General features: G+C 40.9%; 1 protein-coding gene across 3 annotated transcripts; it reads left to right on the top strand.

Annotated features, from left to right (window-relative positions):
* The first annotated feature begins 2,444 nt into the window (after window positions 1-2,444).
* LOC143890310 (uncharacterized) lies at window positions 2,445-24,010 on the top strand. 3 transcript variants are annotated; one of them, XM_077394946.1, is made up of 9 exons: window positions 2,445-3,542; window positions 7,226-7,329; window positions 7,482-7,735; window positions 21,469-21,515; window positions 21,982-22,069; window positions 22,734-22,867; window positions 22,957-23,055; window positions 23,142-23,246; window positions 23,608-24,010. In XM_077394946.1, the coding sequence occupies exons 3-8, from the start codon at window positions 7,642-7,644 to the stop codon at window positions 23,211-23,213; spliced, it is 534 nt and encodes a 177-aa protein (XP_077251061.1). In that variant the 5' UTR covers window positions 2,445-3,542; window positions 7,226-7,329; window positions 7,482-7,641; the 3' UTR covers window positions 23,214-23,246; window positions 23,608-24,010. The 3 variants fall into 3 exon arrangements, with proteins under 3 accessions (XP_077251061.1, XP_077251060.1, XP_077251062.1); XM_077394945.1 differs by lacking the exon at window positions 23,608-24,010 and having other exon boundaries at window positions 23,142-23,423; XM_077394947.1 differs by lacking the exons at window positions 7,226-7,329; window positions 7,482-7,735; window positions 23,608-24,010 and having other exon boundaries at window positions 2,446-3,542; window positions 23,142-23,423.
* The last annotated feature ends 215 nt before the right edge of the window (window positions 24,011-24,225 follow it).

The following is a 24,225-nucleotide window of genomic DNA, read 5'->3' as shown; positions in this document are numbered from 1 at the left end:
TTAGAGTTTTGAAAGCTAGGGTTTAGACTAGGGTCTAACAAAAGAACTCAACAACTTAATGAAAGAAGGAGAAGGAGAATAGAAGATATGACCGGGGCTTACCGGAGAAGAGGATCGGAGCCTTGCCGGAGAAGAAAAAGGAGGAGATGAAACCCTAGCTCTCTCTCTCTCTCTCTCTCTCTCTCGTTGTTGCTCCTCGTAGATCTGATTTCTAAGAAAGAGAAAAGAGCTTGAGCTTTAACTGAGGTCGGCTGGAGCTAGGGTGTTGCCGGAGATGAGAATCGGTGGACAAGGGTTTCGCACAGATCTCGCTCTCTCTCGGATTTTTTTCTTTTTTTTCTTTGTTTTTTTATAAGAAAATAAGGGTGATGATATTGGCACTACCGAGATTAGGCGCGCAATTTTTTTTGATAAGGCGCGCCCTCAAATTTTGTCTTATTTGGCTCGGGCGCGTCCTCCACAGGATACATTCACCGCCCTTTCTGGCTTTGCACCGCGACACTATCTCGGCTCGTTTGCTAGGCAAACGCGCTCGGATTTTGATAAAATCTTACAGGAACCTAGATGAGACCCTAACCTAGCTTAGGGTGAAGTTTGGGACCCTAATTCATTCATTTGATGGGGTTTTGCTCAAGCAAGAGAGATTTAGGGCACGGTCAAAATGGCGTGTCTACAGCTGCAAAGGCAGAGAATTAAAGATGTTAAATTAGACATCAAGTAACTGTTACTAGGATCCAACCAAGACATTACAGATCATATAAAATTCCAACAATGACTATAAAACATATTACTGGCATAGAAAGATGCAAACTAAAAAGGATGTACAAACATTTTGGACATGAATATGCATATTCCAAATAGGGAGAATGAGCTGAAGTCAAGAACATGAAATCTTGATAGAAATTATGGAGAAGGGAATCATGATCAATAGAAATTTGATAGACGTAACGTAGAAATCCATCAATGATCATGCACATCCTCTTAATTACGAATTAAGCAAAACACAGAAACACCAAACAATAAACCAAATTGCAATCGTGAATATCTACCAATGAAGCCAATTCCTCTACCTACAAAATCTATGAAAAGATGAGCATCTTAAAGTCGAATGACGTCCAAACCCAATACCCATCACAATGCACCAAATTGAAACAAAAACAACCAACCCAGAATTAGATTTTTGTCAGGATAAACTACCCTAAAATCTCTGATCCGGGAAAGAGAATGAAAGTTGCAGTTCAAATTAGAAAGACTAATATGAAACCTTAGATATTGTTGAGTATCACCTCATATGCAGGATTACTGAATGTTGAACACCATCTAGATGCTCCCCTACCAGCAAGACAAAAGGAATACAAACAAATCATGGTGTATTAACAACAACAATGTTGGTTATTCAAGTTGATCCAAGGTTACTAGGCTTAATCAGGCCGTTATGGAGCCAATTGCTACAGCCTTGGGTTCTATTCTACAAATCCAATTGTACAGAAACAAAAATTAAACATGGTCACAAATTACAAAACAGAAAGCAACATTTTGCCTCTACCTCAATTCTTTCACAAATTAAAGATTAGAAAGAACAATAGAAACCATGTATATCTATGTGTATATCTATTTCCCAAAAACATACTTCGCCAAAAGTAAAGAAAACAACAAATTCAAACCCTAAAATTCCAGTGATGCAGCAGCTCACCAGCTAGGGCTCAAATTGGAGAGGAAAAGATCGAATCGCGACACAATCTATGGAATTTTTAAAATACCACCTATTTCAGCGAGACAATTTCTTGCTCCTATTTACTTATAACGTGAACTTAAAGGTCACGCCTGGCTGGAAGTACCCGGATTTCAAAAACTTACGACTAAGGGGTTACTTTGGAATTCCGCTGAAAAGGCACGCGCCACTAACGAGTTACTTGTGAAGTCTCGCAAAGGTCGTGTGAATCCTGTAGACACCCCATTTTGACCGGACCATTTTCCCCAAAAATCAAATAAATTTCTGAAATTGAGTAAATTCCCGAAGGAAGTGGGCCCCAAGCGAGGAGAGAGAACTGAATTTTAACAGTCCATTGTACTTACCCATAGGTACAAAGTTCCCAAAAGATGGTTAATATTTCAAGAGCGTACCCGCAAAATTTTAAGTGAAATGGACAAAAATATTTAGTAAAGGCTAGCTGTGGTTGTGCCGTTATCAAAACTGGGTTTGGGCCAACATCGGTTCCTAAATGAAAGGTAAAGGAGAGTGAAACATCCAGCATAGGTGTGCCAATACCAAACCCTTTTATAAAAAAAAGAAAAAGAAAAGAAGTAATGATATGTTAGTCCCTTCCCCTTATCTAGACACCCTTACAGGATAAAAGAGTAGTCATGAATACATTTAAAGGGGTCTGTCCAATTAAGCAAGGGGGTATGAGTTTATCATTTCCCTTATAAAAACCTCCACCGAATTAGGGGTTAGGGGAGAGAGTATCCCCATTTTCTAAAAACGAAAACAGAGAGTAGCAGAGAGAGGGACCGAGAAGAGATAATGAGGAGAGAAAAAAGGGAGCCATCGTCCCCACCAAGTCACCGCGCCTCCATCTTTGTCGCCACCCCCATCTTCTCCGCCCTTATCTCCATTAACACCATCTCAATCCCCCAACCATCTTCTTCACCACCACGTCTAACCCATTTCCACTCCCAACCATCCAAACCAGCCACCATCTCCAAGCTTTTCATGGCATATACCCACTCACCCAATCCCATCCGAATCCGACCCTAGCTAGCCTCCACCTCCACCTTCATTTCTCAGCCACCGCTTCAACTTTCTCCTCCGGGAACCCTCGCCTGAATCCGGCCAAAATCCCTTTGAATCCACCATCTCTTTTTCATCTTAGATTTCTGGAGATTCTTCATTTTATTTCAACAAGGAGAGAGAGAAAGAGATTCCCATCGTATTCCTCGGCAATCTTGCCGGAGCTCCGGAATCCGAACCCCAAATCCGGCCAAGCCATCTTCATCTTCCTCCATTGAAATTCCCAAACCCTCTTCTCTACCAACCCTTGATCTCCCTCTAGCTTTAGAACTTTAGCTTGAAACCCATTTCTTCAACCTTCTTCCACCTCCATTCAATTTTTTCTTAGCCACCACCATCCCCATATTCTTCTCCTCCATTTTCTACACCATCAAACCTCCATTGACAAATCCCCATTAATTCCGGCCCGGAATCCGACCATCCTCCCGCCGGTCAAGCACTACAATCATTTCACTCCTCCACCTTCACCATTAAACCTTCCATTTGCAGCCCCTCTTACCAACATCCCTTCAAGCCACTACCCCACCATCTTATTCATCCACCATTACCACAACAGTAGCTCCAAAACCTCATTTCCCATCATCTCTCGTTCCATCGACAATCTTCGTCAAATCCGACGGATCCCATCAGATCCGGCAACAAATATTTCTCTGTCGTCTATAATCCGTTGAATTCGGTCAATATTCATCAAAGTGGATCATTACAGAACTCCAGCGGAACAACACAAAGAGGACCCATCGCCCAACACAAGGTGATCTTCTATCTTTTCAATTCGTTAATCAGAATGCGGGTTCTATGATGGTTGTTTCTGTCCACTGCTTGTTTGATGATGCTCATTTCCCGTTTCTTATTTCCCTTGCTTTTTATTCCATGACCATCTTTATTGTCTGTTTCCATGGCCAAAGTTAGGCTTCTCTATTCAGTAGGCTGTTTAATAATCTTGTGGAGTGAAAGAGTTAGTTGAATCATTGTCCTTGAGTAATTAGAAAACTTTTCTTTTCCTCATATGCGAATTACTTATACCACCAAGGCTTTATTATTTACATACAAATTGCTTGCTGTCCTCTGTTGAAGTTAGTTCCTAAAGAAAATATCATGAAGCACATTGATCTCTAATGGTAGTGTGCGATTATCAAAACAGGGTGTGGCCCATGTCATTGCTTTAGCTGATGATATAGACACTATTATGTTGAATAATTGCACAAGCCAAATGTGTTTCTACTGTCCTAACTAATCTTCCATGACCCTTAGGTTGCTCAAGGAGCCTTAAATTCATACAGCATAGATAGGCTCCCTTGAGGATGATGTTGTTATAAACTTATAATGTATGCGAGATTTCCTAATTAGTTTCTTATGCATGACTGAATGATACTAGCTGAAATGTGTTCGAATGCATGCTTATTTGATTTGCTTCAAAAAGCTATTTTCTGTCTAAAAGAAATTATCAGAGTCTAAACTTGTTTGTTGGCTAGTGTATTGATGTCACAACATGGGACTGCTAAATGTCAAGTCATGGTTGTATTCTTGTCACTTTCCTATCTAGCCCAACAGGTTTTAATATTTATATGGATGACAGAGATCGTAGTGTTAATATCAAAACATAGTAGTGTTACTCTCGCTTCTCTATCCAACAGCTTTACCCTCTTTTCTTTCAATATTGGCTTGTGAATCTGGTGTGTTGTTACTACTTCCAAATGTAGTTTGCGCTAATCCCTGTTAGGAGCAGTAAGAACCACTTGACAATCCTTTGAATACCATAAGGCAGATTGAGTTGGGGTAACTTTGGGAGAGCTGCATCATCATCATTTCTCAGATGAAGCTAACCTGTGGTATCTAGCTAATTGCAGCCCCGCCTTATCCCTTTCTTTCCTTGAACTCGTTAATCCCTTGGAAATTGCAATAACCTTTGGAAGCGGTCTGATGAACACTGAAAGCGAAGGTAGGTTAGTGCAAGTGTTTGAACATCGCAGTGTTAATATCATTTCCCTAATCAATTCAACCATACCTCGACGGTATCGCGACCCCAACTTGTCTCTCTCTTTTTTTTTAAGGAGGTTCGTTAGCGTCCACTGCGAATGGCATTTTGCAATTGTGTTGTTGTATGTGAGGACAACCATATCAGCTCACTTTCCATCAGATTTTGTCTTCATTTATGATGAGGCTATTCAGAGCCCCACCGTCATTTCCTCATTCCTCTTCCCGCGGATTTTGCTTCAACATACGAATTTTGTTTCGGTTCCTGTGACCCTCATCCGCTTCCGAGAGGGCAGTGATGAAGCCATCATTTACCCCTCCTGCCTGCTTTCTATCCTTAGGGACTTCACGGGGTTCTGGGTTTTATTTCTTTTCGGGTCATCTCTTCACGCGTTCCTCGGGATCCTCTTTGAGTTTCGGGATTCCCTTTAATCATGGGAACACTTTGTCGGGTTGAGGCGATGACGGACGACAACCTCTTGAGCCAAAACCCCCTTTCAATCAAAAGGAATAAGAATACATAAAAATCAAATAACAAAAATCCAAAAAACATAAAAAAACACTCAAAGCGTATTTCGAAAAGCTGTTTCGAACTACGTTGGCTTGATCCCTTTCCACAGGGTACGTAGGCAGCTTGGGATCTTCGTCCCAAGTTCAGTCAAACTTTTCTAAAAAACCTTTCAAACCTTTCAAAACAAAACCAAAATGGGCAAGGATGGTGATTGCCTGGTCATTCAGAGCCCTCTTTTCATTTCATTTTCGATCTTGATCGTGGTTTTTCGGTTTTCACCGATTTTTCGACGTTTTATTGGGTTTTGGGACGGGTGACGACGTAGCGTGTCCCCTTCACAAGGATTGTCCTCGCTGAGCCCAACGATAGGCTATGACGATCGTGAGACTTGTCTGATCTTTAGCGGATTAGGATCGAGAGCTCGATTCTTTAGAATCGCTCTCTGAGTCTATCGTATGTCCCCTTTTCTTTTCCCTGGCATTGTTGGTTCTTGCATATCGTCGATTTTCCGATCCCTTTCTTTCCTTGCATCTTTTAGCTCATGGTGTGTTTGTCTTGGCTTTCTTATGTATTACTTTTAGCTTGTTTACCTTTTTTAGCATGTGATTGATTACTATTTTCTTAGCATTATCTCTTGTATAGGCTCGCATGCTAGTGTGTTTATTCTATTGCTTTGGTAGTTTACTGCTGTGCTTATCTATCCTCTCGCATGCTTAGTTGTAGCATTTATTCTTTCATCTTATCTTGATTATCTGCTTAGACGTAGTTCTTTACTATTTTTCCTGATTATCTCTTCTTATTTGTCGTTATCTGCTTAACTGTTGCTGTGCATGCGGATGTTACTGCTTTCCTAGATGTGATGGGTTAGGATTAGATGCGGTGAGTTAGGATTTGGATGTTTATTTGCTTTTGCCCATCCCCGGGTCATGCATGCTTAGATAGACGTTTCCTCGGGGGTACTCGTTCCCATTTCACATGATTTTCGCCCAAAACTCTTCGAAATTAATTAAAAATGGCATAAGAGACAAGGTGCTTGCACTTGGGCGAATTGGGGGCGCTTAACACCTTCCCCATTCGTCACCAGGCACGAACTTTTGTATCTCTGGTTATCCGTTGCAACAGAGTATTTCATGGGATCCAGGACCTACTTCCTTGGATGGCGACTCTTCTTTGTTATATGTACATCTTGGTTCTGGGCTAGTCCTTGAATCAAGAGGTATCTCATTCATATAGCCACCCATGCTGTGAGTGGCATCATTTCGAGAGTTCCTTGGTAGAGCTCTCCTTCACATTATGGAGATCTTAAAGGATTGACGTGGGATCTCGTGTCCCTCGCTCACCGTCATCGGGATCGGAGTCCACAAATCCTTCCCGACTAACCCCCCCTAAATCGACCCCTATGTGTCTTTGTCTCTCCTCTGGGTTAAATTTGTCTCTCCTCTGGGTTAAAGAGGAGAGAGACACATATGAGTCAATTTAAGGTACAGGGGTTCGATTTATCACTCTCCTATTGGCTCTACCTTGTTTTGATATTTGCACAAAATCTGCTTGTCTATTATTAGTTAAACACCTCTCAAAGTTGTTAAACTTCCCTAAAAGCTCTCAAAAGCCCCATTTAAATAGAAAATACAATACGAGTTTGTGCAATTATTAAATTAAAACATTGTAATGCCAATATAGTATCCAATCGAAATTCCAAAACAAAGACTTTTTCTACCTAATAAAGAGGCTACTAATTTAGCACTGGCAAGTTTTGATAACTGCACTAACTCACCTTGTCTTTGCTTATATAAATGTCACTTTCTTTTTGCACTTTTTTCACAAGTTATGTAGCGCGAAAGTCGTAGAACCAAATGCCACTCCTCTCCATTTTACTCACACGTTTCCCTTCTCCCCCACTGTTCCTCCTCTTACCTCCATCTCTGATTTCATCATTCCTCTTTCATCAGAATAAAAAAAAACTAGGGCAAAAGAAAAGGAAAATGAGAAGTACACAATTTCCCATCATTCAGCCATGAATATCTTCCGATTTGCAGGCGACATGACTCATCTGGTAAGTGTTTTAGTTCTCCTCCTCAAAATCTATGCAACTAAATCCTGTGCAGGTACTTCAATTTCACAATTCTCTAATTAGGGTAGGGTTTCTGTTGAGTTTACCTAATTTCACAATTCTCCGCACAATTTTCCCTATGTTTTTTGTGTTAGGGATTTCTCTCAAGACACAAGAGCTCTACGCGCTGGTTTTTGGATCTCTTCTCTGATTTTATCTCCCTTTACAATACGGTGATGAAGGTAGTGTTTATAGGGAGCTCGATTTTGATCGTGTGGTGTATGAGGATGCATCCAGTTATTCGTCGATCGTACGATGGAGATCAGGACACGTTTCGGCATTATTTTCTTGTGGCAGGAAGCTTTTTCCTTGCTTTTCTCATCCACACGACTGTTTTACCTTCGGAGAGGTGATTTATGAGTTCAATTTTTCTTTAGGGTTTTGATACGTGTCTTAACTCTTTTTCTACCCTTGATCTTTTAGATTCAGTAGTTACTTATGGATACGTATTTATCTCTTTATTTCTTTATGTGTTAGATTTAGTTGGTTAGAATGAGATAGCTATTAGTTAGGATGAGATAGCTATCACAAGTGATTGAGTTGTTATGGGAATCTCTTGGGTGTTGGTGATTTCCTTATTAATTTTGTAACAGACGTTGGGGTGGAAGAAGAACAGACAACTTTGTTTCGTATTGTATTTGGAGGTTGGGTTCCCCTCGAAGTGAACCACACTATCAATCTTTTATTTTATCTTCTACTTAAGCTCGGTATCAGTGGAATCAGAGCCGGTTCTGTCACCATGTCCGACCGAGCAGACAAGGATGACCGCTTTCAGGAGATGATGGCTCGTCAGGAAGAGATTCTCGAGAAGCTCTCTGCGTTGGATGTTAAGTATGAGCAACTGTCTCAGTCAATCCAGAAAGAGAAGGGAGAACAATCCGAGATTCGTTCCGATTTTCGTCAAGCTCGCACAGATGGTGGAGATCCATCCCATACGGGATCTGTTGGGTCCATCCAATCGAGGACGATCAAGCTAAACTTTCCAGCCTTTGATGGAGGGGATCCGTCTGGCTGGATCTATTGTGCGGAACAATTCTTTTCCTACCACAGAACACCCCGAAATGAATGGCTAACCGTTGCATCCTTCCACTTACAGGGCGAAGCTTTGCAGTGGTATCGTTGGTTCTAGAAGACATCGGTTTGCATATCTTGGGGAGGAATAAGGAGCTTTGGCTTGGTCGAATGATGCCGTCCTGCAGCATGGTTCGGACTATCTTCTCGATTTCATTCTTTTGATAGTGTTGGTACCGATAAGGCCGTAGAAACGCGGGCTTGCTATCTTTATGAAGTGGGATTCGATGATGCTGTGTCCGAACTAGCGGTAACCCCTGGGGCTCTGAAAAGACATCCTTGAATTGATCAAGCAAACTCTTCATATTTGGTTCCATCACAGGTTCTTCGCGGGTTGTCTCTAATCCAATTAGTTGAAGTAGAAATCCTTGCTTGCCTTTTCTCATGCTATGACCAACTTCCTCTTTTCCAATCCCTTTCATATCAGTAACCTTCTTGCTTTGTAGTGTGTATCTCTTTCCGTCATGAGAAAACTCCATAGATAATTTGGAGAAGTCCCACATAATCGGTCCTAGAGTTCTCAACCAATATGCTCCGAGAACCACATCGCAACCCCCTAAGGGAAGGATGAAGAAGTCAGTACAAGCCTTAAAACCTTGGACACAAAGAATCAGGTTGGAACACTTCCCTTTGCTCATCAGCCGTTCTCCATTGGCCACCATAACCTCCAGATTCCCTCTGTTTTTTGGGTTCAGTCCAGTCTTCATGAGCACCCGTGGGTCTAAGAAATTATGGGTACTACCCGAGTCTATGAGTATAGTGATTCGGGCCTTACCAATAACACCTTGGCCACGCATGGTTTGGGTGCTTCTGCTCCAGCAATAGCACATACAGAAATCTCTGGCGTTGGGCCACCACCTTCTTCGATCGGGTTCGACTCGTCATCCCCAAGCTCATGGTCTAATTCGTCTTCATCTCCACGTTCAATAAGAAATAATTTTTGTACTTTGCAGCGATGCCCTGGGTAGTACTTCTCATCGCAATTGTAACAAAGTCCTCGATCACGCCTTTCCTTTGCCTCTGCAGGTGTTAACCTTTTAATAGGAGGCAAAGTAGTCCTTGTATCTGAAGGGCCTTGCATGGGCATGGGTTTAATGGGCTCTTCCCGATTCTGCCAACGCCGTGCGACTATTTTTTCGTCTTGCAATCGGGCTAAGCCGATTGCTGCTGTTAACGTTGTGGGCTTGAACATTTGGACATCCAAGCAAATCTCCTCACGTAGACCCCATACGAAACAACTAGTAAGGAAACCTTCAGTCTACTTGTCAAGAAACGTGATGGAAGTTGGCGTTTCTGTGTCGATTCTCGATCCCTCAATCGAGACACCATTAAAGATAAGTACCCTATCCCCGTTATTGATGAATTCATTGATGAATTACACGGGGCTGGTTGGTTCTCTAAGTTAGATTTACGATCTGGTTATCATCAGATCCGGATGAATCCCTTAGATATTCACAAAACAGCTTTTCGAACCCATGAGGGTCATTATGAGTTTTTGGTAATGCCCTTTGGGCTTACTAATGCACCCTCCACTTTTCAATGCCTCATGAATGATATATTTCGACCTTTTCTTAGAAGGTTCATACTTGTCTTCTTTGATGATATACTGGTCTATAGTAAGACACATGAGGAGCATTTGGACCATCTTAAAATAGCTCTTGACACTCTACGAGATCATCATCTTTTGCTAAGAGGTCGAAATGCAGGTTTGGACAGACAAGTGTTGACTATCTTGGGCATATCATTTCAATCGAAGGTGTTGCACCAGATCCTGATAAAATTTCTTGTATTCAGTCATGGCCCAAGCCAACAACACCCAAGGCCCTACGAGGTTTCCTAGGTCTCACCGGATATTATCAGAAATTTATAAAGAAATATGGTGAGATCGCAGCCCCCCTTACAAGCCCTTTTGCGTAAGAACGCATTTTCTTGGAGTGCTGCAGCTGACGTTGCCTTCACACGACTACAGCAAGTCATGATTTCTCCCCCTGTTCTTGCTCTGCCAGATTTCAATAAAGAGTTCGTGGTAGAATGTGATGCTTCTGGAAATGGGCTTGGAGGTGTGCTCATGCAAGAGGAGAAGCCCATAGCCTTTATAAGCCAAGCTCTTAAAGGAAAAAGCCGCTCATTATCGACGTACAAAAAGGAATTATTGGCCCTTGTGGTTTGTGTTCAGAAGTGGCGTCCCTACTTGAGAGGATAGCGCTTCATTGTTCGTACCGATCAGCGTAGTTTGAAATTCCTTTTGGAGCAGCGGATCACCACCCCAGCACAAGAGAAATGGCTTGTTAAGCTACTTGGCTATAACTACGAGGTCGTGTACAAGAGGGGCCGCGAAAATATGGTTGCCGATTCCGTATCCCGGCGTGAAGAAGAGGTCCAATCTCATGCCATGTCAGTCGCTATTCCGATTTGGTTGGACCAAGTCCGATTGGAATATGAAACAGATGGATATCTTCAAGAAAAGCTTAAACAATGGCAGCAAGGAGAGTTAGATTCAAATCGCTATCAACTTCTTCAAGGAGTGCTTATTATAAAGATTGGCTACTTATTGGACCATCTTCTGCTCTTATAGATGCTATTCTCAAGGACTTTCACACGACTCCTACAGGGGGTCATTCGGGCTTCCACCCCACCCTACAAAGGATTAGAGCCGCATTCTACTGGCCTAAAATGCATTCTCAGGTTCGTCGTTACATACGGGAGTGCGATATTTGCCAAATGACCAAGAACGAGAATACGGCCCCAGCCGGTTTGCTACAACCATTGCCCATTCCTAACCGCATTTGGATCGACATTTCTATGGATTTCGTGGAGGGTCTTCCTACCTCACAAGGTAAAAATGCTATCTTTGTGGTGGTTGATCGATTGTCCAAATATGCCCATTTTATTACATTGTCACATCCTTACACTACAACAACAGTTGCTCAACTCTTCATCGAGCATGTTTTTAAGTTGCATGGAATGCCACGAACCATTGTGAGTGATCGTGGAGCCACTTTCATCAGTACTTTCTGGCAAGAGCTCTTCAGGAGCCCATCTCAACATGAGCACCGCCTACCATCCCCAAACTGATGGCCAGACGGAGGTAGTAAATCGGTGTCTTGAAAATTATTTAAGGTGCTTCACGGGTTTCAAGCCTAAGGACTGGGTGAAATGGATTCCATGGGCCGAGTGGTGGTACAATACATCTTACCATTCGGCTATACGAATGAGCCCTTTCGAAGCCGTATACGGAATCACGACTCCAAACATCCTCACCTATGTGCCAGGCACCACAAAGGTCGAAGCCGTCGACAAATTATTACGTGAAAGGGATACTGTTTTGAGTATGTTAAAGGAGAATCTGTTAATGGCACAAGAACGGATGAAGCGTAATGCTGACCGCCATCACACGGAACGCGAGTTTAAAGTGGGGGACTGGGTTTACCTGCGGCTCCAACCTTGTCGCCAAATGTCTGTTGCAACTCGACAATCCTTGAAATTATCCCCAAGGTACTATGGGCCTTTTCAAGTTATTGAAAAAGTCAGTCCAGTTGCATACAAGCTCGATTTGCCGGCATCTTCGCTTATTCACCCGGTGTTTCATGTCTCAAACATGAAGCCAAAGCTAGGGTCGCACATTCAATCAAACCGTGACCTACCCCCTGTCAAGGATGATGGAGTCATTCAGCCCCCGCTACATGCCATACTTGATCGTCGGATGGTTCGCCGAGGTAACCGCGCTGGCACTGAAGTTTTGATTCAATGGGAAGGCGCCAATACAGACGATGCAACGTGGGAGCGATTTGATAATCTGGTGGCCAAATTTCCAAATGGCCAAATTTCCAAAGGTGAACCTTGTGGACAAGGTTCCTCATTAAGGGGGAAGGAGTGATACATGTCTTAACTCTTTTTCTACCCTTGATCTTTTAGATTCAGCAGTTATGGATACGTATTTATCTCTTTATTTCTTTTTCTGTTAGATTTAGTTGGTTAGGATGAGACAGCTATTAGTTAGGATGACTTTTTTTGTTTGTTTTTTTAATGGTACTAGTTATGACTTGTTACTTCTGATAAAACAAGGAGCCAAGAATTGGAAGAAAAAAAATGAACACTACTTTGGCACTTCTGATAAAACAAGGAACCAAGAATGAAAAAAATGGACAAGTGATGACTTGTTACTTCTTTTGGTTTATTTTTATTTGGAAAATTCATTGTATTTTGAATGTCAACTGCTTATGTTTGCATCCACTACTTTGGCACTTCAATTTCCAGTAGTATAGCTGTTGTTTCTATCATAGCCCTTTTCTTCTATCGTAGGTAAGGTGGGTTTTGGAGGACCAATTTCAATTTATTAATGAAAAATGAATAATCAATTAATCATTACATCCTTGTGTTTTCTTTACCTAGGCTGGGTTTTGGCAGACCCATTTCGGTTTTTTAATGAAAATGAATAAGAAATTAATATTACATCCTTGTGTTTTGTTTTCTATCACAACCATCTACAACAAGCAATTTAAAATCACCAGGAAAAGGACTAGGGTCAACACTAGAAGAATAATAAAGAAAATCTTGCTTACAGAGTCGAAGCTGAAGTCGCCTGTCTCCATGTGGGTGATTCTCTATGAATAATATTTCCTATTTTCCTTTAAACATTTTGAAATCAAGCATAACTAAGGCCTGCAATTCGAGTCAATTTTTCAGAATGCGGCTTGAGCTTTTACCTTAAAATGGGGTCTGGTTTGGGTTGATTCCAATTCATTTTTTACCAAAAGCGCAACCCGACCCGACCCAAGTTGCACGTAAGTCCTCCAGGTTTTCAGGGGCTGTGGGTGGCACCTGACACCCTGTCATTGCTGCTTTTCCAGCTGTTGAATACCGTGGCTGAGCCATTTGTATGATATACAATCTGTTAAATAGAAAAGATAGCTCTTTCTCACACTCTAGTCTCTAACATCACTCTGTTAACCCCAGTCCCAATGTAGGATTTTTAATGCAATTCGCATTTAAGGTTGTATGACATAAATCAAGTAACCAACCTAGAACTACTAGATTCAAACAAAAGGATTCTTTTTTTTTGAAGCATGAATCGATGGATCGAAGTTGAATTCACAAAATTTTTGGATTTTTTGTTCAAGGTTAACTCTATTTCTTCCTCTTTTTGTCGCTTTCTCTCTCCCCCTTTGATGGATTACTTGTAGTACACTAGAAACATGCATGATTTGTTGGATATACATGTTCGCAACATGATTTGAGGGGGGGATTTAGATGTTATTTAAGAAGATCTTGTTGTTATGTCTATTCTTTTATTTTATTTTTCCTTTTTATAATATTTCATTTTCTCTTCCTCTTTTATGGATTAGTTTTGATACATACAAAACATGCATGATTCGTTGGATATTCTTTTTTGAAACAAGATTTGTGAAAATTTCGGTGTTACGGTCTTTTCTTCTTCTTTTTTTGAAAAAAAGGTAACAGGTTGTATTGAAAAAATAAAGATTACAAGTGCCTGTCAACTTGGCAAGGCCCAGAATAAAATGAAGATTACAAGTGCACGTCAATGGGCAAGGGACGGCCCGGAATACAAAAGTGGTCTTGTGGAACCCGACTTGGAAAGGCAATTGACCAATTATTTTTTTTGCAAGGGATATGAGAAAAGAAAAATTCTCTCCCGGTAATCAAGTTGTTTATGTTTTCAATGTACTTGCCCAATTTCCAGAGACCTCCCTCTTTGCCCTTTATCCAGGAGATAACATTGGAAGAGTCACTTTCGAAATATAAAGTCCTTCAATGTTATCTCTGCCTCCATCGAGTGCACTGGTGTCAATGGGGCCAGAAAAGGAATGGATGATGGTGCCACTACTATTCTTGAAAACTCTTACAATATCAACTAGATTGGGGTCACCGAGGGAGCTACCATTGGCATTACGCTTAAGAACATCAGGTGGAGGGGTTTGGTAGCGGGGGCAAGCTTTCAATTTCTGAATTCTTCCCATCATAACAATTTTCCAATTTCTGAGGATGTTGTCAATAGACTAATCCAGTAATCTTTTGTAGCTAAAGTCCAATTTGCAATATTAACTCGAATGCTCCATGAAACCCAATAGAATGAACATGCATTCAAGTTTTCCGTTGGACGATTATGTTAAGGAAAACTGGAAAAGCAATACTCATCACATGTCTGGAAAAGCTCCAAATTCCACGATCCAGTCGCAACTGCGAAATGTTCCACCCCTCCAAAATAGATATTATATTAATAAAACACAGGATTTTTACTCTGGGTTTTATATAAAAAGTACCCCCAAAAAATAAAAAATAAAAATAAAAATAATAATAGCACACACTCTCTCTCTCTTTCTCACACACACACACACAAATCTATTCGTAGCATTAAAAAACATTGGCATTCTTATACCTATCTGGTAACTAACCAACTTCTCCAAAAGCTTAAGCTGTTGGAGAAAGGCGTTATTTATCTTTTATACTTTAACACTCCCTTGCACGTGTGGCCCACTTGGCAAACACGTGGCACATGTGGTCCCACTTTGGGCCGACTATCACATGTGGATTTTTGCTATCCGGGAGGTTTGAACTCGAGACCTTTAGCTCTGATATCATCTTAACCATTACATCGAAGAGAGAGAGAGAGAGAGAGAGAGAGAGAGAGAGAGAGAGAGAGAGAGAGAGAGAGAGAGAAGTTGGAGAAAGACTTGCGTGAATGAGTGAATGCCTCATTCACCGAACACAATTTGTATATTTATGTATAAGTAGGTTATACATAGTAAAAGACTGAAATACCCCTATGGAGGGGTGTGCACATATAAACCATATATACTCAACACTCCCCCTCAAGCTGGAGTATGTATATCATACATTCCCAGCTTGTTACATAGATCGTTCAATCTAGCCCTGCTCAATGGCTTTGTAAACATGACCGCTAGTTGATCATTTGATATTGTAAACACTGTGCAAATCTCCTTTCCTTGAATCTGATGACGAATAAAATGGCAATTATCCGCTCATGAAAGACTGGATTCATGGCTATATGAATGACAGACTTGTTGTCACAATGAAGCAATGCAGGTGACGAGTAGGGTAGCCCAATCTCTGACATGAATGACCTTAACCAGATCAACTCACAACCTGTATACGCCATGGCTCTATACTCAACTTCTGCACTTGATCTTGATACAACTTCACGCTTCTTGCTTTTCCAAGACACTAAGTTACCTCCAACAAACGTACAATAGCCATTTATAGACCTCCTGTCTCCTGGAGATCCTGCCCAGTCTGCATATGAATATCCCCCAATCCTCACGTGATTCTATTTTCTGAAGAGAAGTCCTTTACCAGGAGCTTTCTTTAGATATTTTACAATCCTAATAACTGCCGACCAATGAGATGTTCGTGGTGTACTCATATACTGACTAGCCACACCAACTGCATAAGCGATATCCAGACGTGTGACAGTGAGGTAAATTAGCCTCCCAACCAAACGCCTGTACCTGCTCGGATCCTCATGTAACTCCCCCTGATCAGGTGAAAGCTTGACATTTGGGTCCATGAGAGTCTCAGCTGGCTTTGCTCCTAGAAGACCAGTCCCCTCTAATATATCCAGTGCATACTTCCATTGTGATAGGGATATCCCTATACTACAATATGCTACTTATATCCCTAAAATGTATCTCAGACGGCCAAGATCTTTTGTGCAGAATTCCTTCTGAAGAAAGTCCTTCAACCTTTGGTTCCCTACACTGTCACTCCCTATAATGATGATATCGTCGACATATACAATCAAAAAGATCCTACCGTCTTTGCCTTGGGAGCTGAACACTGAATGATCTACAACATACTGTTTCATTCCAAAACGTATCACTGCCTCATTAAATTTGCCAAACCAAGCACGAGGAGATTGCTTAAGACCATATATTGCCTTGTGTAACTTGCAAACTCTTCATCTCCCCCTGAGCAACAAAGCCCGGAGGTTGCTCCATATACACCTCTTCTTGCAGATCACCATGCAAGAAGGCATTCTTGACATCGAACTGATAGAGAGGCCACGAGCTGTTGACTGCAAGAGATAAAAACTCTGATGGAAGGAATCTTTGCCACAGGAGAAAATGTATCTGTGTAATCGATGCCATATGTATGTGTATATCCCTTTGCAACCAATCGAGCTTTCAAACTTTCTATTGTCCCATCTGGTAGATATTTCATTGTGAATACCCTCTTACAGCCAACAACCTGAGTACCTGGAGGAAGAGGGACCAACTGCCATGTGTGATTCTCCTTCATAGCCACTATTTCTGCATCCACAGCTGCTCGCCAACCTGGATTAGCCAAAGCCTCGAGTGTTTGGGTGCATCTGCTTTGTCCATGATCTTACTCCTGGACTCGATAACTTGGAGCCTCGAGCGATTAAGTGTATTTTTCTAAGCTATTCTCGCACACAAAAGGGCTATCGGTGTTATAGTCCTCAGCTTCGTCGTGCTTATGTGTCTGCTGATGTTTCTTTTTTTGAGGATAAGCCTTATTATATTGGACCTATTTCTACGCAGGTTCCAGACCCTGAGGTTTCGTTACCTGTCCCAGTCCCTATCTCAGTACCGATTTCATCACCTGTCCTCCAACCCAAACCTTCACAGGTTTATTCTCGTCGTCATTGTCAACCTACAGGTCAAGGTGCCACTTTATGTCCTCCACCTCCCTCACAGCTCGTTGGACCACCCACTACTCCTTAGGTAAGTGATTCTCCTGTTGAAGCTCCAATTGCATCTCGTACCCAATCTCGTACCACTCATCATCCTATCTCTGATGTTGTTTCTTATGCTCATATGTCACCTTCGTATAGTTCCTTTTTATCATCTCTATCTTCCGTTTCTATTCGTCACTCTATTGTCAAGACCTATGGCTCTGATACCATCTTAACCATTATATCGAAGAGAGAGAGAGAGAGAGAGAGAGAGAGAGAGAGAGAGAGAGAGAGAGAGACTTGCGTGAATGAGTGAATGCCCCATTCACCGAACACAATTTGTATATATATGTATAAGTAGGTTATACATAGTAAAAGACTGAAATACCCCTATCGAAGGGTGTGCACATATAAACCATATATACTCCCCTGCACGTGTGTCCCACTTAGCAAACACGTGGCACATGTGGTCCCACTTTGGGCGGACTATCGCATGTGGATTTTTGCTATCCGGGATGCTTGAACTCGAGACCTTCGGCTTTGATACCATGTTAACTGACCAACTTCTCCAAAAGCTTAAGTTGTTGGAGAGGGGCGTTATTTATCTTTTATACTTTAACACTTTAACACTATCAATCCCATGGAGGCTCAAAAAGGTATGTGACAAAGGACCTCACCAAAATAAAGTAAATGAATTTCCATTTTCCTAGCCTTGACCGCCTAATCTACCAATATTTCACCCTGGTGGATGAGAGGACCATGTCAGCTTTGGTGGTGGAAGGGGACTCCATCAATGTCATTAGGTGGCTACTAAGGAACCACTCCTCCCCGTCGAGGTTTGCGCATCTGATGGACAAGATCCAGGACCAAGTAGGGTCTCACCTCGTCTCCTTTTGTCATGTCAAAAGGTCGGGTAATAGTGAGGCAGATGCTCGTGTCCAAGTGAGGGTGAGTATTTCCCGCTTGGAGGTTTTTATTTGTTCATATTTTCTCCTTTTAGTATATTCCTTTTACCATTCAAAAAACAAGGTCCTCGACACTTTTGTGGACAACACATTGGTTTGGAATTTGATTTTCTTCTTTTAGAGGATTGGAGAGGATTGATACACATCTCAACTTTATAAAATCTTTGAATCTAGGGACATTTGCTTTTTTTTTTTGTGTAAAATGAGAAGCAATATTTATCTCTTCCTTGGGAATTATGTCTTTCACTGGTTCTATTTTTTCATCATCATAGATTTCTGGCATACATAGAAAGGGGCATGCCATGTTTTTTTGTAGGTAAAGGGGCATACTATCTTGCAGACAAGTTTCTTGATTTTGGTGTTTCCATTGTCACCACTGATGATGCTATTCTTGGAGATTTCATCAGGGATGCTACTCTTGGAGATTGCTCTTCTATGCAGATCATTGTTTATGGGAAATTGATTTTTTTTCCTGAATCCCTCAATTTAAATCAATTTGTTACCTTGCCTATGAAAAAGATATCTCGTAAAAAGTATTATTCCATAACCCTTTAGGAGACTGGGAACCATTTTATGAGAATTAATTTTATTTTCTTGTCTTTTGATGAAGTACTTGGATTTACAAGCGAATGTGAAACTCATTTGTGGTTGTTGTAATTCATTATCTTCGAGATCTTTTGGGCATTTTCTATATACCTGGAGGCAGTGGCAATTCTTCCCCAGTTAGTTTTGCTGCAAAGAAGCGGAAATGTTGGCAATCTAACCTGACAATATGTTTTATTTCTTGGATATGATATGTCCTATCGTGTCTCACTCTACCAACTTGATAATTTGTTTCAGTATCTATGTTTCTTGTAGGGAGAAATGATGTGGATAGACAAGGATGAGATGTTAGTAATTTTGTCCCACTCCTTAAAATGGAGATGCACTGCGAGTGTTACTTGGTATCCTAACATCCAATGTTATGACTGTAATGAAGCTTGAACTTCATCAATTAATTTTTGGAGTCTGTTAGATTGCAGTAACCTGGTTCAATGATCTCAATACGCATACGACGCTGAAGTAACCCATGCCATACTCCTAGGAAAAGCTTGAACGACCTTGAACAATAGGGTATCTGTACTCGAAATCGACACAGATGGGTAGGTAGAGAATACCTAGGGGCACGAGACAACTCTCTCTCCTAACATCCAATGTTCTCTCCTAACATCCAATGTTGTGACTGTAATGAAGCTTGAGCTTTGTCAATTAATTTTTGGAGTCTGTTAGATTGCAATAACCTGGTTCAATGATCTCAATACGCATGCGGCACTGAAGTAACCCATGCCATACTCCCAGGAAAAGCTTGAATGACTTTGAACAAAAGGGTATCTGTACTCGAAACCGACACAGATGGGTAGGTAGAGAATACCTAGGGGCACGAGACAACTCTTTCTAAGGAACTCGGTAAACGCATGGTTGTCCACATGTAACAAATGGAAACTTGTGGACTCACACCAATATGTGGGGTTAGGTCTTGCTGGTTTAGTTTTTGGAATATTTGCATTCACTTGGTTTGCTCTGGTTAATATTTTATACTATAGTTTGTTAACCTAAAAAAAAACTTCGTGACTATTATATTTTCCTGTGTTATGCCGTATTAAGTGGTCCATGTGGCATTGTGTGTCCCATAGCATTGAGAGAATACTCAATTCAACAAAGGCTTGGTAGCATTGAGAGAATGTGATTGAAAGATATAGTTCTTACAATTTGGGGAAAGCATCGTTGCAAGTGACAACGAAGAGATGGGTCTAGTGGAGGTGTACAATGATGAGATCGAGATGAAGAAGCATAAGAAATTTGCCCACCTAATGTTGGTGTGGGAAATGGTGAGTGAGGATGGTGACAATGCTTTGGATTTTGATCGGCATGGTAATGGCGGGGATGGGACTTTCCTAGATGATGATAGGGGACCCTCTTGCTTGTGGGGTGTGGACAACGGTCCGAGAGCCGCGCTGGGGGAAGAACGAATTCCAGCGGCCTATGGACCTCCACGTGTGAAGGAGAGCTCTACCAAGAAACTCTCGAAATAAAAAACAGCCGTATGATGATATAAATGAGATACCTCTTGATCCGAAGCCAGTGCTCGAAACCAAGACGTACCTAAATATAACTCAGAGTCGCTATTCATGGTATACAGCCATGGATCCATATACAAATATGCTCTGTATACCATGGATAATCAGAAATAAATGGGCTCGTGCCTGATTACGAAGGGAGAAGGTCTGAAGAGCACCCCCCATTCGCCCGAGTGCAAGCACCTGGACTCTTATGCCATTTGTTATTATTTTCAAATAATTTTGGGCAAAATCATATGAAATGGGAACAGATATCCCCGAGAAGACGTCTACCTAAGCATGCATGCCCCGGGGATGGGCAAAAGAAAATAAACATCCAAGTCCTAAAGAGATTCAATATCAGTGTCATCTAATATTAGAAAAGACACTAGAGTCCATCGTCTCTCAGGGAGGCAACGAAGACTAATGCTAATCCAATACCGGATAACCCTGCTACTCATCTCCATACATCATATCTAACATCCACACCTAAAGAGAGCTGGTACCAGTGTCATCTGTCATTAGAAAAGACACTAGAATCCATCGTCTCTCAGGGAGGCGAAGAAGACTAGTGCTGATCCAATAACAGATAACCCTGTTACCAATATCTAAATATACATCTAATCCTAACTTAACACATCTACGAAAGCGGATAATACCGGCCCCTTCATCATCTGGCAAATTTTAAGAGAAAAGTCTTTCTTACCACTCACCTTTTTAATTTAAAAAAAAAAAATCATCAGGCAAATTTTAATGTTTTGCCAAGAGAAGCTAAAATGTCGACTTATGTAGAAACGTATCTTACCGATGGTGTCCCCGTTGGGCATGTGAATATGACCATGTATGGCATCTAATGGTTTCCACTAAATCAAGTATCCCAATATTGTTTAGGATTAGTTGAATGATACTAGAATGTTGATCAACGAGGGATGTTATGGGTCCCGCCAAGAGAAGCTAACACTGTTGATTTTTCTTTATATGCATTGATTTTATGGATGGGGGGATCCATGTGGAATGGGACTAGGGCCATGACAAATGATTTCAAGTTTTATAAAAGCACATTATTTTTTACTGAATCGTGTTCACGCATAGCACTTACTATTACAAAGTTAAAAATTAGATGGATATGTATCTTCTTGCTGCCTTTTGTTATTCATTATCTTTCCATTTGTTTGGTCATCATTATGTGGTCCATTTTTGTTCTATCATTTCTACTCATATTTTTACTCGAGAGGATTTCGGTATGATGAATATTTGTGCTTGTTTTCCTATGCAGCTGCTGTCCCAAATCTTGATATGGTCGAAAGTGTGGACAATGAGAAGGTAAAATTTCATGTAATGAAATATCTGCCCATACAGTAACTAGGTACATTTCATGGTCTTTATGCATATAATGTATTTCAACAACAGACATTACAAAAGTAAATCCATTCCACGCTTTCCACAGGGGATTATGTAGTAGAATACTACCTGTAGTCAATCCATTTTCATCTCACACTGGTAATTCTGAATGGGCATTCTTAATTTGGCTTTTAACCTCTTTTTACCGAGTCTCTTTGGCAGCGTGATTTTATCCTGGTATATCTGCTGTTATCTATGTGTAGCTTGCGGTTTCCAATCTGTAATTGCTATTCATTGACTATCTGGGCATGCTTGAGTCATTATTAATAAAAAGGAGCATCTACTAAAACGAAAATCCCACTGGCATTTCAACATTGTGCCCATTTTTTTTATCTTCCATTTGTCATCACTCACCGTGGTAATTTTCCATTCCTTGTGTGCTGTACAGATTGCAAATCGTCTTGATCGTGCAGTTGCAAGCATTGGAAGAAACCCTCTGAAGGTTTTGGTCCAAGTTAATACTAGTGGGGAAGAATGTGAGTAGAAAAATAAAATGCTTAGATAAATAATAAACTGCACAAAAAAGATAAAAAAATAAAAATAATTCAGTAACTTTTTTCATTTTAGATAGATCCACAGAGATGTTCAGTTGATATTAAAACAATAATAAACATAGAATTTATTGTAAAGACAGGTAGTCAGTGCGGAGTTTTAGTTTGCCCACTCCCATTGGTGAAAGAGATGGGATCTTCGAGAAATTGTGCAGGGTCCCCTGTTTGCTGGCATTATTACCAGTGACAGCACCAATAGGAGTGGTGGATGCCTAATCTTTTCCACCCCTTTCTCTATTTGCTCTTGACTCTTTCCGTTCTTATGTTTCAAACTCATTTAGCTTCTTTTTTGTGCTCCTTACCTTTTTACTTGCTTTATTTCAACATGATTACTCTATCAGTCTGGTTTATCAACTGAGCACAAGTTTCCCTTAATTTGTGGACAGAGTAATGATTAAACTAGTTTAGACATAATTTTTCATATGAACTAGAGTGAGAGTTCAACTCTAAGGTGGTTCCTGTTTGAGTGAGTTGATTTAATAGCTCCAATAACATTGTTACAATTAAATTAGGGTTGTTGCCTTACATCCGCACCATGCCACAGATGTGCAGATTGATCAATTAATAAACCTATGTCCTTCCATTGCAGCAAAAGCTGGTGTTGAGCCCTCAGGTTGTGTAGAACTGGCTAAGCATGTTAAGCTGTGTTGTCCAAATCTCGTGTTTTCTGGCCTAATGACAATAGGGATGCCTGACTACTCATCAACTCCAGAGAATTTCAAGGTGATCGATCTGGAACTGCTATATGTTATTGTTGTTGGTTAACCGATATTTCTATTTTCTAACGGGTCGTGTGTGTTGGAATGAAACAGACATTGTCTAACTGTAGGATGGAGGTCTGCAAGGCACTTGGAATTGCAGAAGACCAGTGTGAGCTATCAATGGGCATGTCTGGTGACTTTGAGCAAGCAGTAAGGAATATAATTACAAGTTCGAATTTAGCTGTAAGGCTGTACAAGTAACAGCAATTGATGTCTAGTGGAATGGGTTTCTGCAGATTGAAATGGGCAGTACAAATGTCAGAATCGGTTCAACCATATTTGGAGCTAGGGAGTACCCTAAGAAATAGTAAAGCTTGTCATCTTCATCTTAGTGCATCTTGGTGCGCACCCCTCTACTTATGTGATGATGCAGAATCTTGCAGATCAATGTTAATATATATATTTTTTCTCACCCTTTCATAGCTTATGACCTTACTAGAGAGAATGATTTCTCCAATGCTTGTGGCTCTAAATCCTAATATCCTGTGATTATTTATGTAATGCATTTTATTTCTTAGCATGATGAGTAATGCATGCAGTGCAAGAGCAGGTAGTAAGCTACAAGTGCTTGACATTTCTTGAACCAATTGATGAACTATATATAGTGTGTAAAGACAAACTTTCTAAAATTTTATTATTACAACCATAGTATGAATGCTTGGACTATTAACTTCTGAAATAATGACTGGTGATGTTGGGCAGAAATCAGAGCTGGGTAGGCCAATCAGTGTTTTATTCAGCTTGAAGTTCCATGGGTGGAACTAGAAGTTGAGTCTTTGGCCTGGTGTTGATGTCCCCTCAAGCGTCTAACATGTAGGTCAGGATCTCATGTTGGCCCCATTGCTTGCACCAGTGAGAGTGGATAATTCTCCAGTGAGACTACAGTTCAAATGCTTCTTTCTGATTGCCAAAATATCTTAGAACCATGCTTTTGCTTCTTTTGCGGCATGATATACAGCAAACTATGTGTATTAAGATGAGGATGGTCAGACCATACCTAAGCCATCCATCACGTTGGCTGTTGAGTGGTGGGGTCCACTGTACAAAACACTCAAATATATTTTATTTTCTTTCTGGTAAGCCATATTTAACAAAAGGGATTGCCACTTAATTAACCTAATGTATGTGGTAAGTTTAGAAATAGGGACATAATACCTGCCCTCAATTGTTTTGATATTGCAACTCTCTTTATTTAGCTTCTCTGTTTAGATGTCGATAGCTTTTAGGAAGGGAAATGATAGTGACACTGCACTGCACTTATATTAAACGCTTTTTTAATTGATTGTGGATATATTCTTTTGCGGAATTATAACAGGCTTT

The sequence above is a fragment of the Tasmannia lanceolata genome, unplaced genomic scaffold (assembly GCF_043159265.1).
Source record: "Tasmannia lanceolata isolate RefF3 unplaced genomic scaffold, GAP_Taslan_0.1 ptg000013l, whole genome shotgun sequence".
Lineage (NCBI taxonomy): Eukaryota > Viridiplantae > Streptophyta > Magnoliopsida > Canellales > Winteraceae > Tasmannia > Tasmannia lanceolata.
This window is presented reverse-complemented; position numbering and strand designations above follow the sequence as displayed.

Excerpts from the sequence above, each read along its gene's own strand:
- LOC143890310 (XM_077394946.1), top strand. The coding sequence starts at position 7,642 with ATGGAGATCAGGACACGTTTCGGCATTATTTTCTTGTGGCAGGAAGCT. Across the intron at positions 22,070-22,733 it reads TAATACTAGTGGGGAAGAAT|CAAAAGCTGGTGTTGAGCCC; the intron begins GTGAGTAGAAAA and ends CTTCCATTGCAG. Across the intron at positions 23,056-23,141 it reads CTGGTGACTTTGAGCAAGCA|ATTGAAATGGGCAGTACAAA; the intron begins GTAAGGAATATA and ends GGGTTTCTGCAG.